General features: G+C 37.0%; 1 protein-coding gene across 14 annotated transcripts; it reads left to right on the plus strand.

Moving 5' to 3' along the window:
- Window positions 1-1,226: 1,226 nt before the first annotated feature.
- Window positions 1,227-14,987, plus strand: LOC145169465 (uncharacterized). 14 transcript variants are annotated; one of them, XR_013742513.1, is made up of 8 exons: window positions 1,227-1,466; window positions 1,627-1,770; window positions 1,983-2,260; window positions 3,472-3,689; window positions 3,942-4,095; window positions 13,522-13,545; window positions 13,924-14,018; window positions 14,772-14,987. XR_013742513.1 is itself a non-coding variant. In XM_079088010.1 (6 exons), the coding sequence occupies exon 6, from the start codon at window positions 9,525-9,527 to the stop codon at window positions 11,481-11,483; it is 1,959 nt and encodes a 652-aa protein (XP_078944136.1). In that variant the 5' UTR covers window positions 1,227-1,466; window positions 1,627-1,770; window positions 1,983-2,260; window positions 3,472-3,689; window positions 3,942-4,095; window positions 8,172-9,524; the 3' UTR covers window positions 11,484-13,278. The 14 variants fall into 14 exon arrangements, 9 of the variants coding, with proteins under 9 accessions (XP_078944136.1, XP_078944138.1, XP_078944137.1 ...); XR_013742514.1 differs by lacking the exon at window positions 14,772-14,987 and adding an exon at window positions 13,350-13,445 and having other exon boundaries at window positions 13,924-14,492; XR_013742515.1 differs by lacking the exon at window positions 14,772-14,987 and adding an exon at window positions 13,743-13,837 and having other exon boundaries at window positions 13,924-14,492.
- The last annotated feature ends 208 nt before the right edge of the window (window positions 14,988-15,195 follow it).

Below are 15,195 nucleotides of genomic sequence, written 5' to 3' on the forward strand. Positions count from 1 at the left end.
GGAGAAGAAGGGTCGGAGACGGTGATCGCCAAGGTCAAAATTCCAAAATAGCCGGAGCACTTTGAAAATTCCGATTAAATATCTCTTGTTGTTGTATTTTGTTGATTCCTTACTTACACATTTCTGTCAGAATGTTTGTCAGAATGTTTATTGGGTCGTATTCTGTCAGAATGAAAATGAGTGAAAAACGATGTGTGAGAAGAAAAATACATAATAATTAGCGAGAATGCATGAAAATGACGATATTTTTGTAATGTTGAATATATTCGCATTGCTAAACAACATATTCTCTTAGTAATTCTCATAGCATACGATATCCGCACAATAATTAGTTAGAATACTTGAACCTACCTCTCTATCTCTCTCTCTCTCTCTCTCTCTCTCTCTATATATATATATATATATATATATATATATATATATATATATATATATATATATTAAAGAAGTAAAGAGTTAGGAATAGTAAACATGTTGGTTTTTTGGCAGCTATGGCCCATATCTTTAGGTATTTGCATATTTTGTGGTTTCTTTTTTTGGTTTCTCATATTAGTCCTTTCATTTTTTTGTTATTTTGTACGTCCTTTTTTTTTAATTTATGTAGACTGCTCTAGATCATTAACGGTACCGTTTTTTGCACGTCCCTCCCTCTGCCACTAACGTAGAGTTTGGTTGTTGCTCACCGATTTTGTAACTAGGGGTGTAAACGAGCCTGGCCAGGCTCGGCTCGGGCTCGTTTAAGTTATATGAGGCTCGAGCTCGAGCTCGGCTCGATTCGAGCTTTCTTTTACTAAGCTCGGCTCTAGCTCGTAAAGAGTTATACAAGCTCGGCTCGGGCTCGGGCTCGACTCGTTTTTTATCTGAGGTGCCTAAATAAGCTTAAGCTCGGCTCGAGCTCGTTAAAAAGCTCGTTTACTAATATCCTAAATTCATAATTCCCCTAATGTGTTTTTATTTTAATATATATAAATAATAATAAATTATATTATATAAAGGCTCGTTTAGGCTCGCGAGCCTAATCGAGCTTAGTGACATAGGCTTGAGCTCGAGCTCGTTTAATAAACAAGCTTAATACTAAGCTCGAGCTTGGCTCGGGCTCGTTTAAAATCGGTTTCGAGTCGAGCTTTTAAGGATCCGATCTCGAGTAGCTCGCGGGTAGCTTGGCTCGTTTGCACCCTATTTGTAACCCATTAGGTTTAGGATTGGTGTCCCCTTCTTCCAAACCACTTCCAGTTCCCGATGTCTTCCCGTTCTATTTTTTTAACTTGATTTCTTCTGCTTCATCTCCCGTCCTTTCTCACTCTTCTCTTAACCGATCAATCATCAGGTGCTCAGAAGTCACAGAAGGTTCCCTTCGATCTGCTTACACCGGTTCTCATCTTTGCCCTGCTTCTCTAGCTACTCCGTTGATGAGTTCGCCGGCGTTTGCACGCCTGCTCTCAGATATGGGATGCAGAAGGCCAACAGTAAATCCTTTACCATTTCTATCGACTTTTCGTTTTATTACAATTTACTATTGTGCTAATTTCTTATGCCTGGATGTTTATTGTATTAAGCTTTAGTATTTAGCAGTTCATTTAGGGTTATATGCTTATTGATGGAACATCTTACTTTTTTTTCTTCCAGTTTATGCCACAAGGTTTTGTTGTGTGGTTTGCCCCAACTATGTCTCTCAACCCAAATTTTTGTGTTTGTTGATTCAGGTAATGTTCTCTTGATGTAATACAGTTCAGATAGCTTTTGGTAATCAGTTCTCTGAGGGGGTATTAGGTAATAGTTTTATGTGGGATAGAAATATGAACGCATGCCAGGTGTTTGTGTTTTTGCTTCTAGGAGAACATTTTTTGGTTTTTATGATAAAATTAAGAAGCTTTGCTTGATTTCTGCCTGTCTTATGTGATGTTATGTTTTTTTAGAATGTTGATGCGGTTATTGTGATTGTCGGTGACATTGGGTGGTCATTCATTATCTAATTGTTACAGGTTGTGTTGAATCTTGAATTTCGTTTTACTTGCCTACGGTGTCGATTTTCCGGCTTCCCTTCATATTCAGTTTCTCGATTTTCTGTTTTCCCCCCATCCCTTCGTCGATGCGGTGTCTAACTCCTCGATTCTCGTCGGGTCTCCATTTTTATTTGGTCCTCTCATCATACTATTATTAACTTCCTGTTCGCTTCAGTGCACTGGTTGTAGACGTAAGGACTAGCCTATGACTAATTAGTTCGTTCCTCCTCTTCATCTCCTGCCAACTGTTCCTCCAGGTACGATTTAGAACCAGGTTGCTTTCATGCTTTACAAAAGTCCTGAACCTTTCTTCAATTTCACCTGTTTTACCCTTTCGTTGCTTCCCTTACTTTCCAGAAACAATTTTTTCTTAAAAGCTTAGGTTGCGATTAGTTACGGAAAAATAGTTTTCATTTTCTGTTTTTCGTTTTTCTTTTTCAGTTTTCGTTTTTCGTTTTCGGTTTTCATTGGAAAATTTAGAAAACACGTTTAGTTAAAACTTATTCATTTTTCATTTTCAGTTTTAGAAAATTAGAAAACGTGTTTAGATGTATATTTTTCTATCGGTTTTCATTTTTAGAAAACGGTAGCGGTGGTAGGGTGGGCGTGGGGACGGTGGCGGTGGTGGGGCAGCGGCGGAGGGACAGGCGGTGGTGGTGGCGGCGGCAATTGTGGCAGTGGTGGTGATGGCAGCGGTGGTGGTGGTGGTGATGGTGATGGTGATGGTGATGGTAGGTCGGTGATTGTGGTAGTGGTTTTAGGTGGGTGGGTGTGCGTGTGTGTGGGTGTGGGGTGAGTGTGAGTTTGTGGGTGTGTTTGTAGGGGTTGGTGTGTGTGTGTGTGTGTTTGTAGGTGTGTGTGTGTGTGTTTGTGGGGGTGTGGGTGGGTGGGTGTGTGTGTGTGTTTGTGGGGGTTGGTGTGTGTGTGTGTTTGTTTGTGGGTGTGTGTGGGGGTGTGGGTGGGGTATGTGTGTGTGTTTGTGGGGGTTGGAGTGTGTGTGTGTGTGTTTGTGGGGGTGGGCTTGGGAGTGAGTGTAGGTAGGTAGGGGTGTGGTGGGTTGGGGGTGTTAAGGTGAGGGTAGGTAGAGGTGGATGGGGGTGGGAGTGGGTGTTTATATTTTAGAAAAATTTTGGAATTAGAAAAAATGTGGAAAACAATGATTATCAGTTTTCCAAATTTTTCCAACTTCTTTGTAATTTTAGAAAACGAAAATTTTTTATTTTCCGTGAAAAATTTAGAAAAATAGACGAACTAAACGCGTTTTCAAAATTCTCATTTTTCTTGGAAAATTTTTCCGGAAGACGGCCCATTTTTCCGCAACTAAACACACCCTTATATTTTCATTTACAAACAACATGCTACCTGTTTCTTTTTATGCTTCAAAGAGAAACATTTTTGGTCTATTGGTATCATCTTAATAATTCTTTGTGATTGCATAGCAAGTCTAAATTGTATTCCCTGTATGCAGGTTTCTCCAGCCTGAAACCTTCTTCACGATGACAGTTTTAGAATTGGAGAGAGTATTCGAGATTCTCCAGGTTCTTCATAAGACCGGTACCAAGAAAGAGGAGAACTAAGCACATCAGTTGATAGGTTTTGGATGTTGGCCAAAAGTTTTGTCTTCCTTTATACCAGACTAGAAATAATACTGGAAATAACTGAAGAGATCATCCATGAATCAATCAGGTTTACTAATCATCTAAAAAGTTTTTATGGTTCGATATTATTGAATATATTTTTTTGGTCAAAAAGAAGGGCTTGATAGTGGGGTAAACATACGTGCAAGTGTTATGAGAATAATGGCTCAACTAATCACTTACCAAATCCAACTTCTTTGTATGGCATGTAGTTCTTAGATTCGTAGAGATGTTCTGGTTCTTATATAAATTTGAATATTTTATTTTTAAAATTAATCTTATTCTTTGATTAAATCATTAGGTCCTGTATCAGTGGCTGATGTTTGATCATTGACTCATTATGGTGAACCTTGTGATGGAAACGCATGTTTCTTCAGGAGAATACTCTTTGTTGCTGCTGTAAGATCCTGTTACAATGAAGCATTTCTTCTTCATGGTGTTGGATGCCAACCAAGGTACTTTCCAAGAATTATAATAAAACCATTATGATGCACAACTGGTGTATGTTCTTGATTTTGTCTTTTCTAAATACATATTGCTAAGAATAGATGATAGATAAATGTACAAGCATTTTTGTTACTATTTTGTTAATGTAACATACTACCAAGTAGATTTCCATGAGCAAATGCAGGGCCGACCTTATTGTTTTAAGAGTAAAGATAGGGCTTAGGGCCCCGAATTGTAAGGGCCTCGTTTACTTTTGATCCATTGTTAGTAGTTTCCAAAAAATCAGGCTTAAGTTTTGATCGACTCTTCAAGCGACAATACGGCAACAAAATCTTCCGTTCTTTTTCCACTCTCGTTCTCGTCTTCTCGATTACAGGCTGTTTTCCAATCGTTTCTTCTACACTTCTGTTGAGTTGTTGCTGTCTCGCTGTCTCCCTGAACCGCAGCAGATCATCATCCAAAAAAACCAGGATCTTCTTCCTTCTTCATTCTTGGTTTCTCCTGATTTAATGATCTGCTATTTTGCTGCTATTCTGCTGTCACTGAATGATTGAAACGGTAATATTCTTTGTATTTTCAATTTTTAGTTTTGATTTTTCTATTATCTCAGAATTGAGGTTAATAGGCAATTCATTAGGGTTAATCTCTTTCCAATCTTGTTTTGGTTAATTAAACAATCATTAAGAAACTAAAGCATCATGTATACAACTACTACTTGTGCTATAAAGGAATCGGATAAAAGAGTGAATGCCTTAGGATGCGTTAAAGGATAAACATGAAACATTTGGCCGCTTTTGGTATAGTTTCTCTAGCCATTCTAAAGAAAGTTCTTTTTTAATGCTAAAATTGTGATGAAAGCGGACTGAAAATGTCTAATTTGTTTAGTGTAATTAATCATTGATATCAAGTTTTCCTTCTAAATGAAAATGTGTAATTTGAGTTGGAATAGCTTTCTGCCTTTCTATATGCTTTCAATCATGATTTTTGTATTAAATAATAGTGGTTTCAGTTGTTAAAGTTATTGAAATTTTAGACAGTGAAACTCAATTGAAAATGGATTAGCTATTTTGTCAATTGAAAAACATTTAGTAAAAGAAATTGATTATAAAAATTTTATTAAAGAATTTGCATCTAAAAATGCTAGAAAAATTAACTTTATGTCATAAAATATATTCACAAAAAACATATACATAAAAAAAAAATTTAACTCCGCCATTTTAAACTTTTTAGTTTATTATTGACGGTCCCAAGCCCGGATAAAGGAGGAAGATTTATAACATTAAGTATAGTAATGTCAAAGGACCCCAAATTTTTGGTCGTTTAGAGCCCCCAAACTAGTTGAGCCGGCCCTGAGCAAATGTGACCACACTCTTTCAGCCACTAATGTATATAAGTTGGCCCGTTTTGACATTTAGGTAACTACTCTCTCTTATATTTCTTGAATTGTAGGGAGGTTTTTTGAGGTACTAATAGGGGTTAGTGTTGGGATAAATAATGTTGTGTCAATTTTTTTGTACTAGAATAGTCCATAATGTAACGGGTTGGGCCTGTCCACCCGAGCTTTAATGATATTAGGGTTAGACTATTTTAGGGCGTGTTCAGCACAGAGCGTTTGAAAGCTTCTAGCTTCTAGCGTTTGACAAAACACTTCGTTTTGAACAGAAAGCCTCGTTCGGCACTACAAGCTTCTAGCGTTTAGTTTAAACAAAACGCTCCAAATTCAAATGCTACTTCATGTAGCGTTTAACAAAACGTTACAAGCTACAAGCTACCTGCTACCCGCTACCAGCTAGTTTTGCCGAACACGCCCTTAGTGTATGCATGCACCGTTTTAGGGTTAACAAGTTGTATTGCCCTACGTAGTCTTTACAGGGAAGTTCTTGTTGAACTCTTCTAAAGGCTATTGAATCTAATTATTCGACACTATTTGATCTTCATTGTTCTTATTGTTTGGTTGATTACACTTGTTAGAATCTATCGATCTATTCTTTATTGTTTCTAGCATGGGATCGTGGCCCTTGTTGCGAAGGGTAAAAAGGTTGCTGAAGAAGATTCAGAATCTGACATCTCGGATTCGGAATTTACCAAGGAAGAATATGCTATGATAGTTTCTAATCCGAAAAGATTCATCAAAAAGAACATTGGTCGTTTCAGAAGCAAATACAGAGCAGGAAACTTCAATTCTGAAAATCCGAGACATGAAAGTTTCAAAAGCTCCCAAAAGGATGAATATAAACAAGAGAAGAAGCTGCTAGGAGACTCTGGGTACGACTGTAACTACTGTAATGGCAAGAACCATTTTGCCAAAAAGTGCATGCTGAGAAGGAGAAGTGAAAAGAAGGAAAAAGAGAAATATGAAGCCTACTATCTTCAAAAGATAGAAGAGCGTAGAAATAAGAAGAGTGTTGATAATGCTAAGTCGGCTTTGTTTATCAAATGGATGTCAAATGTGCGTTTCTGAATGGTGAATTAGAAGAAACTGTCTATGTGGAACAGCCACCAGGTTTTGTAAATGAGAAATATCCAAATCATTGCTACATTTTGGATAAAGCGGTTTATGGCTTAAAACAAGCTCCTCGTGCATGGTATGAAACCCTAACTCGATTCTTAAAACAATCCAAATTTAAACAAGGTTCGGTCGACCCAACCTTCTTTCGTAAGAAAGATGGTGACCATCTGATGATTGTCCAAATTTATGTTGATGATATCATTTTCGGGTCTACTAATCCTAGATTAATTGCTGAATTCCGAAAATTGATGGAAACTAAGTTTGAGATGAGCTCAATGGGTCCAATTAACTTTTTCATTGGTTTAAATATTAGACAGAGTCAAGAGGTTATATTCATCAACCAGGAGGCTTATACGAAAACATTGCTTGCGAAATTCGTAATGGTGGGAGATTCAAAGGTCAAGGTTCTCATGGCATTCGGAACAAAGCTTACACCGTCCTTGGAAGCCTGCAACCGATATGACTTTGTATCGACAAATGACTGGATCTTTAATGTATCTAACATTGACTCGTCCAGATATTATGTTTGCTCTTTGCTATTGTGCCAGGTTTCAAGCGGATCCTCATGAACCACATATGACTACAACGAAGAACATTATTCGATATCTTAAGAGAACCACCTCATTCGGAATTTGGTACCCTACCAACTCAGGATTCTTTATGCAAGCATTCTCTAATGCTGATCTTGGCGGATGTGGTCTTGATTGTAAAAGTACAACTGGAGGATGTCTTTCTAGATGGCAAACTCGTCAGTTGGTAGTCTAAGAAGCAAACATGTGTCTCCTTATATACCGCTGAAGATGAGTATATCGCAGCTGCCTCATTTACTTCTCAAGTAATTTGGATTCAAAGTTAGTTTAGAGATTACGGGATTAATATAAAGAGAATCCCCTTATACTGTGATTCTGAAAGTGCTATTTGCATTCGCCATAACCTAGTGCAACATTCCAAGACAAAACATATAGCACTGAGGTATAATTTCATAAAGGATCACATAGAGGATAGCAATGTCGAAATTCACTTTGTGAGATCTGCTGATCAACTAGCTGATATATTTACGAAATCCTTACCTGATTAAACCTTCAATCGAATTCTACAAGGCTTAGGAATGATAGAAGCAGATTCCGTTCCGAAAACAACATAGAAAAGTTAAGTAGTGTTCTTTCTCCGAACCACTCTGAGCCAGAATGATTCGGAATCTATTCTTTATGTTCCGAATGGTTGCGAACCCGCGGAACGAATCGGAGTCCACTATTCATCTAAAGGTTCGGAAGTTTTGTATCCTTTGTATATTAAGTCTCTTCCAACTGATTCAGAAGTTACTGTACATTTCTGTTTTTAAGTTTATTTTTCTGTTTTTATTTCTTTTTCAGAAAAATCCAAAATTCACAAAAATATTTTCATTATTTCTATGTTTTTATTTCTTTTTCAGAAAAATCCAAAATCACAAAATATTTTCTTTATTTTTATGTTTATATTTCTTTTTCAGAAAAACCAAAACTTACCAAAAATAATTTTTTTTTTATTTTTTTGTTTTATTTTGTGTGATATATTCTACATTTATTTTATATGCAGGTATATATTCATTATGCTTTCAAATCAGAACGATGTGGAAAGGTTTATAATTCTGAATCTTTGCACTAGTTAAGTGTCCCTAGAAGCATGTTGTTGCATGTTGCCTAAAGCCTTTGAGACTCTATGTTTGAAGCCTTAATGAATCGATAATACCAATCGTTTCCTCCCAAATAGGCTATACATTCACATAAGTCATTAAGCTACCTTACTCTTTTCACAATGAGTTAAGAGTTCACTGTTTGGTCAGTTTTATATAGCAGAGGTACATTTTATCTTCGGAACCACCTCCACTATTTATCCATCATTTTCACTTCCACAAATGTAACCCTCGAGACTCTTAGAACATACCACTGATGTTTATGGTTACACAACATCTGTGTTTATGATCTTAAAATCATTATCACCACGATTTTAGTGAAACCCAAAATCCGAAACCAAGTTCTGAATTGACGGTGAACAATCAATATGTTCTAGATATAATCACCACTAAATTGACGAATTGGTACCTTTCACATTTGAAATCTCATTTTTTGTGTGATCTTTATGAGAAGCTCTCATCCCAAGGCTTTTCTTCCCCAAAGATCCAGTTTTTATTTTTCTTGAGATTTCTACACTATCCAGCCACTTAAATAATTCCAAAGCATACTTGTTATTATGACTACATTGGTCAGACAAGTACTTCTTCCAGACTTTCGGACTCATGTTGAGATTCGGAATTTGGTTGAAGCTTAAGCCACCCTTTAAAGTCTAAATGAGAAGAAGCATTTCACTGTTTCTCAACAAATAGATGATCGTTATTCAACGGGAAACCACACAGACACTTCCGACTCTCTCTTGACTCTGAAGGAAGAGATCGTTTTCCGGGATCCTATTGTTTTTATGTTGATTTGTAATTGACATCATAGATTCCCAGATATAATTTGTTTTATTTTTTTATCTTTGGCACACTCTTGCACAAAAATCCTCGTGATTTTTCATAAGTCTGGTTTCATAATTCTGAAAGGTTACTTTTAATTCCGAGAGCAGGTTATGGCAATTTGCTTTTTGATTACGAATGTGCAGAACTGAAACAACAGATTTCAAGGGATAAGATTTCAAAAAGGCGCGTTCTTTTCAAAAACCCTAACGTCACGCCTGTCAGTTACGCCGCCTGGCACACGTACAACTGTCACGATTTTCCAGGCGCCTTTATCGGGATATGGAAACGTCAATCACGATTTTCTCTCTCCACTTATACCGTATAAAAGGAAAATCGACATTTGCTTTTCTCTCACAGCTATCAAAATATTCAAACTCTCAGGCGAAAATATCTCTTTCTCTTTGCACTGTTCATCATCTTATCTAACAGTTTCCATGGCTAACTCCTCTAAAACTCCATCCATTGTTGAACAAACTGCTTCATCAGTCATGCTAAACATCAAGGCAAACCAGAATCTGGATCTGGATCTCGATTCTTCCAAGTATGCCGATTTTCTCAAACCAATGATTGAATGCCTACGTTATTCGCCTCTTGATCAAGCCCTAACAATGGTTGAATGCGTTCCTTTGGTTCATCTGTCTACGGTGTATTCATCATCAAACTACAATCCTAATGAAGGGGTCATTACATTTGAAGTCGGATCCACCAAAACTTCAATCACCAAGAACCGATTTTGCAGAATGCTAGGGTTTACAGCTACAAAAAACTTCGTCAATCCTGAATCGATTTCCTCTTCAGCAATTATCGAAATGTTCTATCAAATGGGTTATCGTGAGAATATAACCCTTCTGTCAAAGTTCAGCAAGCCAAATCTTCCACCCATTTGGAATGGGCTTTTCACCGTATTATTCAAAAGCTTTTCTGAAAGAATTACAGGATCAGACGGTGCCAGTAAGCTATTTTGCACAATCATCTGTGGTTTATACAATGAGATTAACCTTGATTACGGTTCAATCCTCTGGGCACAACTTATTCAAAGTACTCCTTCTTCAACAAGACACTCTGAGATCTCTTGTGCACGATTCTGGTCAGTCATCGCCAAAAGAGCCATTATTCGTCATCAGATTCTAGTTCCCAGTGATTATGTTCTTGCTGCGATTCCGATTCTGCACACTTCCAACTTTATTGTATCTGATCCAAGCAAGTTCGATTTTATTGGTTTCATTTCGGATGCCATGCTTATCCATGTTCCTGCTGACAACGTGGTTATAGTTGCATACCGAAAGAAGGCCGTATCTGGTGTTCGTCGGATGCCAAAAGATTTGCGAAAGGCACTTGCGGAAGGAAATAAGCCCAAAAAGGGTGGAAAGAGAAAAGGGAAAGTTGGACCTTCTGAACCTGATGCAACTCCAAAGAAGAAAGTAAAGAAGACTGCTCGGAAGCCTAGGTTTCCGTCTCCTGTTCAAGCGGATTCCGAATCACGAACTCACTTGGATTCACATGAGCGTGAGACTATTCGCAATAAAACAGCAGATACTGCAGCAACTTCGCAACCCATGGTCTCGGAGCCCATTCCTACTCAGTCTACTGCGAAGGTATCATCTCCTGTTTCCACTTCAGTTCCATTAACAAATGATTACATTCATGTTCCTTCACCTCAACCTTCACCTACTGTTACTTCTACACCAATCTCTACACCTATCACCATAGCTCCTTGTCCAAACGTATCTATTGGGGTTTCGAAACCACATATATCTGTTGCTCAAACCACTCCACTCTACATCGATTCGACTGCAACAACAACCACTACCACTAGTTCACCTCAAGTGACTGTTAACGTATCTGATACGGGGGCAGGTACTTTTGGTGGTACTGTCGGTCCTAGTTCCTCTCCATTCTCGCCATTAAGGGATGATGATCCTGACACGGTTTTTGGTGATGATCGGGAAGACTTTCAAGACTTCCACTTCAGTCCATTCACTGTTCATCATGAGAGTGATGATGATGATGCACCAATGACGAAAAGGCAGTTTAAGGCCCTCAATGAAAAACTGGATACTCTGCTTGACTCGTCTAAATCTTCGTCCAACAGTGAGTATTCCTTTGAGGCTCACAAAGCGTTAATTGAGACTCTCACCAAGGAGCATGCCAAAAGCCTCGTTGCATCTGCCAAAGCAGTTGAGAACTCTGAGAAAACAGTTCGTGACACGACCGAAAAAGTCGAAAAACTATTTGATGATGTTACTCAATTCATGGAGGATTTTCAGAGTTCCTCTGATAAAAACACTAAAGCTGCGAACAAGGTGATTACGAGTATTGGGTCCATTCTTCAAACGGAAAAAAAGCTTTATCCAAGGTCCGTTCAGACCTCGGGGTGGATAATGCGGAGATGAATGTCTCTATTGTTTCAAAGATTGAGAAGCTACAAGAGGATCTGGCTATCGAGAACAAAATCATGGATAAGCTGGCAGTCAAAACTGAGAAAGCGAAAGTTCTTTCTGTGAAGCTGTCTCATGCCACTAAACATATTGATGATCTTAACTTCGAGAAGGCTGTTCTCAAAAGTTGTGTCGCAAATGTCAACATTTACTTGCAGAATCTAGTAGAGACTTGTGACTCGTTGCTTACGGTCTCGGTTCGACAACATCTTGCGGGAAAACTCAAATCAGTATTCTCCATGCTTAATCGTATAAAGGGTGTTTCGGATTTGGATACTCTTCCGAAACAAGGGGGAGAACCTACGAAGACATCTGGTGAAGAACCTAAGAAGCCATCTGATGAAGAACCCAAAAACATAGTTGGTGATTCTGGCGAGTTTGAACAAAAACCACAGCCGAAACCAAAAGATCAGAAGGGTAATGAAGCTTCTGGATCTAAAGGGAAAGGAAAAATGGTTGATGAAGAAGAAGAAGAAGAAGGTCTATCAGAAGATGCAAAGCTCAAAAGAAAGAAACGTGACAAGGATCTCGATGAGATTGAGCGTGTTACCAAGGAAGTTGAAGCTCGTGAAAAGGAGGCTCGTGATGCCCATGTCACACTTAAAACTCAGAAGGCCCTCTTCCCTCCTTGGTCCATGGAGCGGATTCTGAACGAGGCAATTGATAATCCGAATGTTTACTGGTTGGAGCCAGTTGTCTCATTTGACTTGGATAACTCCTCGGAATCTCAGCTTGATTTTCCGATAACTCCGAAGGCCTTTTTAATTCTGTTGTTTTGACAAGATTGAGAAAGCTCCTGATTCGGATAACGATGTCAATCTCATGCTTATCTCCTTTTATCTTAAGCACGGAAATCCCCAATATTAGACATGAAACTTGAAGAAGATTGTTGCAATGAAAGTTTTTGGACCAGTTGTAACAGAAAGCTTCATAAACGTTCGATTCAAGGCTGTCCGAGGAGCAGGAAGTTCGGTCTTTGAATTCACTCTGGCTGACTTGCCATGCCTAAATCCATATGATTGGATTTATTGTTCACTCTTTTGTCAAAAGATGAACAAAGGTTCGAACCAATTGTGGCACACCTGAAAAGAATCTTAGTCTCATACATTCAGGAAATCGGCAAAATGGATGTGGAGATTGCTACTGTGCTAAGAAAGAAACCAACTGTGCAACCTGAAGAAGCTCCGAATGATATCAACAAGATGAAGCTAGGAAAATCCAAAAGGATAACTGGAGCATGGCGTTTCAACTGCGAGAAGACGAGAAAGTTCAGAGGTGTTTGTTCTTTTTATCAGACAAGCATCTTTATTCTACATCCTGTCTGAATTACATTTTGGGAATTACCGAACAATGCAAAGCGAATGATGCTGCGGCTAAGAAGTGCTTCGCAGATATGATCAAATGGTATATCTTGGTTAGCAACACTTTACTTGGTTTGATGTCGAAGTTGTTCAAAGTTCAAAAACGTCAGCCGAACTGATGAATGTACCTTCTTTATTGACACAAAGGGGGAGATTGTTGGGATAAATAATGTGGTGTCAATTATTTTGTACTAGAATAGTCCATAATGTAACGGGTTGGGCCTGTCCACCCGAGCTTTAATGATATTAGGGTTAAACTATTTATAGTGCATGCATGCACCGTTTTAGGGTTAACAAGTTGTATTGCCTTACGTAGTCTTTACAGAGAAGTTCTTGTTGAACTCTTCTAAGGCTATTGAATCTAATCATTCGACACTGTTTTGTCTTCATTGTTCTTATTTATTGTTTGGTTGATTACACTTGTTAGAATCTATCGATCTATTCTTTATTGTTTCAACAGCTAGATCAGAGCCTTTATGGCAGAATTTTAGCAAGGTTTGAGTTCTATATAAATTGGAACCAATTTTCACAGTTATACTTAGTTTTTATTCACAAGGTAATATCATTTGTTTATAGTTTCACTGTAATTGTTATACTTGCCAAGGTTTAATACTTTTATCTTATTTCTGCAGGTGGAAGTCTTTGACAAATAAAAGGTATGAATCACACTCATTTTTACAAAGTGACTACTATCATTATGAAATACAATTTGATGAATTTGTTTGTCACCTATATCCTTTATTCTTGATAGGTTAAAATAAACATAATTGTATTTGATATTTTTCACACCTTAAAAACAAAGTAATTCAAATATTCACAAAACACTTATTTCTATCTTTTTTTGGTATGTTAGATCTTGCTTTGCCTGTAGCACTTGGAAACTTCATGCTATTATTTGAAAATGATTTAAATATCATAAAGTGTTATTACTATATTGCATATCTGATGGTATGCATGATTCCTTATTATTTTTTAATCATATTTAAGTTCTCTAACGATTCTATTGAGAAAATGTATGTTTTCCTATTATTTAGGGTTCGATTTGGAGGCAAAACATTGACAGTGGATGTTAATCATAATAATATGAAGAGGCGAGTGGTGGAAAAAGACTGACTGTGCAGCTTGGCAGGTAAGTTTATTGATAAGCTATTTTCTTTTTTTAACAATAAATCTATTGTTTGAACATCTTTGTTGTCATCAATTTTACGAATAGAGACTCTTAACTAGAACTGCCATACAAAGGGTGAACCAGGTACATTTATATTTTCACTACCAATAAGTTTTAAAGTTCCATTCTTCGTTTTGTTCTTTAGAGAAGGAAATTGACAAAAAAAATATGTGTTTAGTAAGGATCTAATCATTCAGGTTTTTCATCTTACTTTCTTAATTTTTTAACTCTACATCTAGGTTCAGAGGTTGAAGCATTTTTTTTTCCATATTTAACACTTTTTTTTATTGTTCTTTATTATATTGTTGTTGTATTTTATTGCAATGTGCAAAACTTTATCTTGAAAAACCCGGTCATTTTTGTAAATATCAACTAATACATGGATCATGTATGTGGTTTTCATTTCAATATTTAACAATTGTTTGGTTGTAGATATAGGAGTGCTAATAGGGAAAGGTGGACTGAATTGAGAATATTTCCAGAATCATGTATCAAATTTTTTTGTTACTTTACTCCATTTAAAACATTAAATAATAAACAATTTTTTTTTTTTGATATTGTAACCTAAGAATTTTAAGGAACATTAACTTATTTTTATTTATTCATTGTAGATTTTCTTATGTCTACAATGGACTACGTAATAAACAATATTTTTTTGATATTGTAACCTAAGGATTTTAAGGAACATAACTTATTTTTATTTATTCATTGTAGATTTTCTTATGTATACAATGGACTACATAATATCGATGCTGGGAAGAAGCATTTTGGAGTGGAGGTAGTATAGAGGTAGATTTAGATTAGTCCTATTGTATCAAACTAAACAAATGAATTTTGACGTACCAACAACGTTTTGCACAACAACTTAAATCCAAATAGAATACAATGACCCATGTGGAGGATAGGTAACTCCACTAGTTTACTATTAAACTAATAGACCAAAATGATAATAGGATAATTCAAGAAAATCAAATTATTTTGATCTAAGCGATGTAAACAGAATAAAACATTTTGGGCATGTTCGGCAAAACTAGCTGGTAGCTTGTAGCAGGTAGCGGGTAGCTTCTAGCTTGTAGCGTTTTGTTAAACGCTACATGAAGTAACATCTGAATTTGGAGCGTTTGATTAAACTAAACGC

This window comes from Lactuca virosa, chromosome 4 (genome assembly GCF_052849685.1).
Source record: "Lactuca virosa cultivar CGN04683 chromosome 4, Lactuca_virosa_CGN04683_v6, whole genome shotgun sequence".
Classification (NCBI taxonomy): Eukaryota; Viridiplantae; Streptophyta; class Magnoliopsida; order Asterales; family Asteraceae; genus Lactuca; species Lactuca virosa.

Bases quoted from the DNA above. Each gene is read 5' to 3' on its own strand.
- LOC145169465 (XM_079088010.1), top strand. From the start codon at position 9,525: ATGGCTAACTCCTCTAAAACTCCATCCATTGTTGAACAAACTGCTTCA.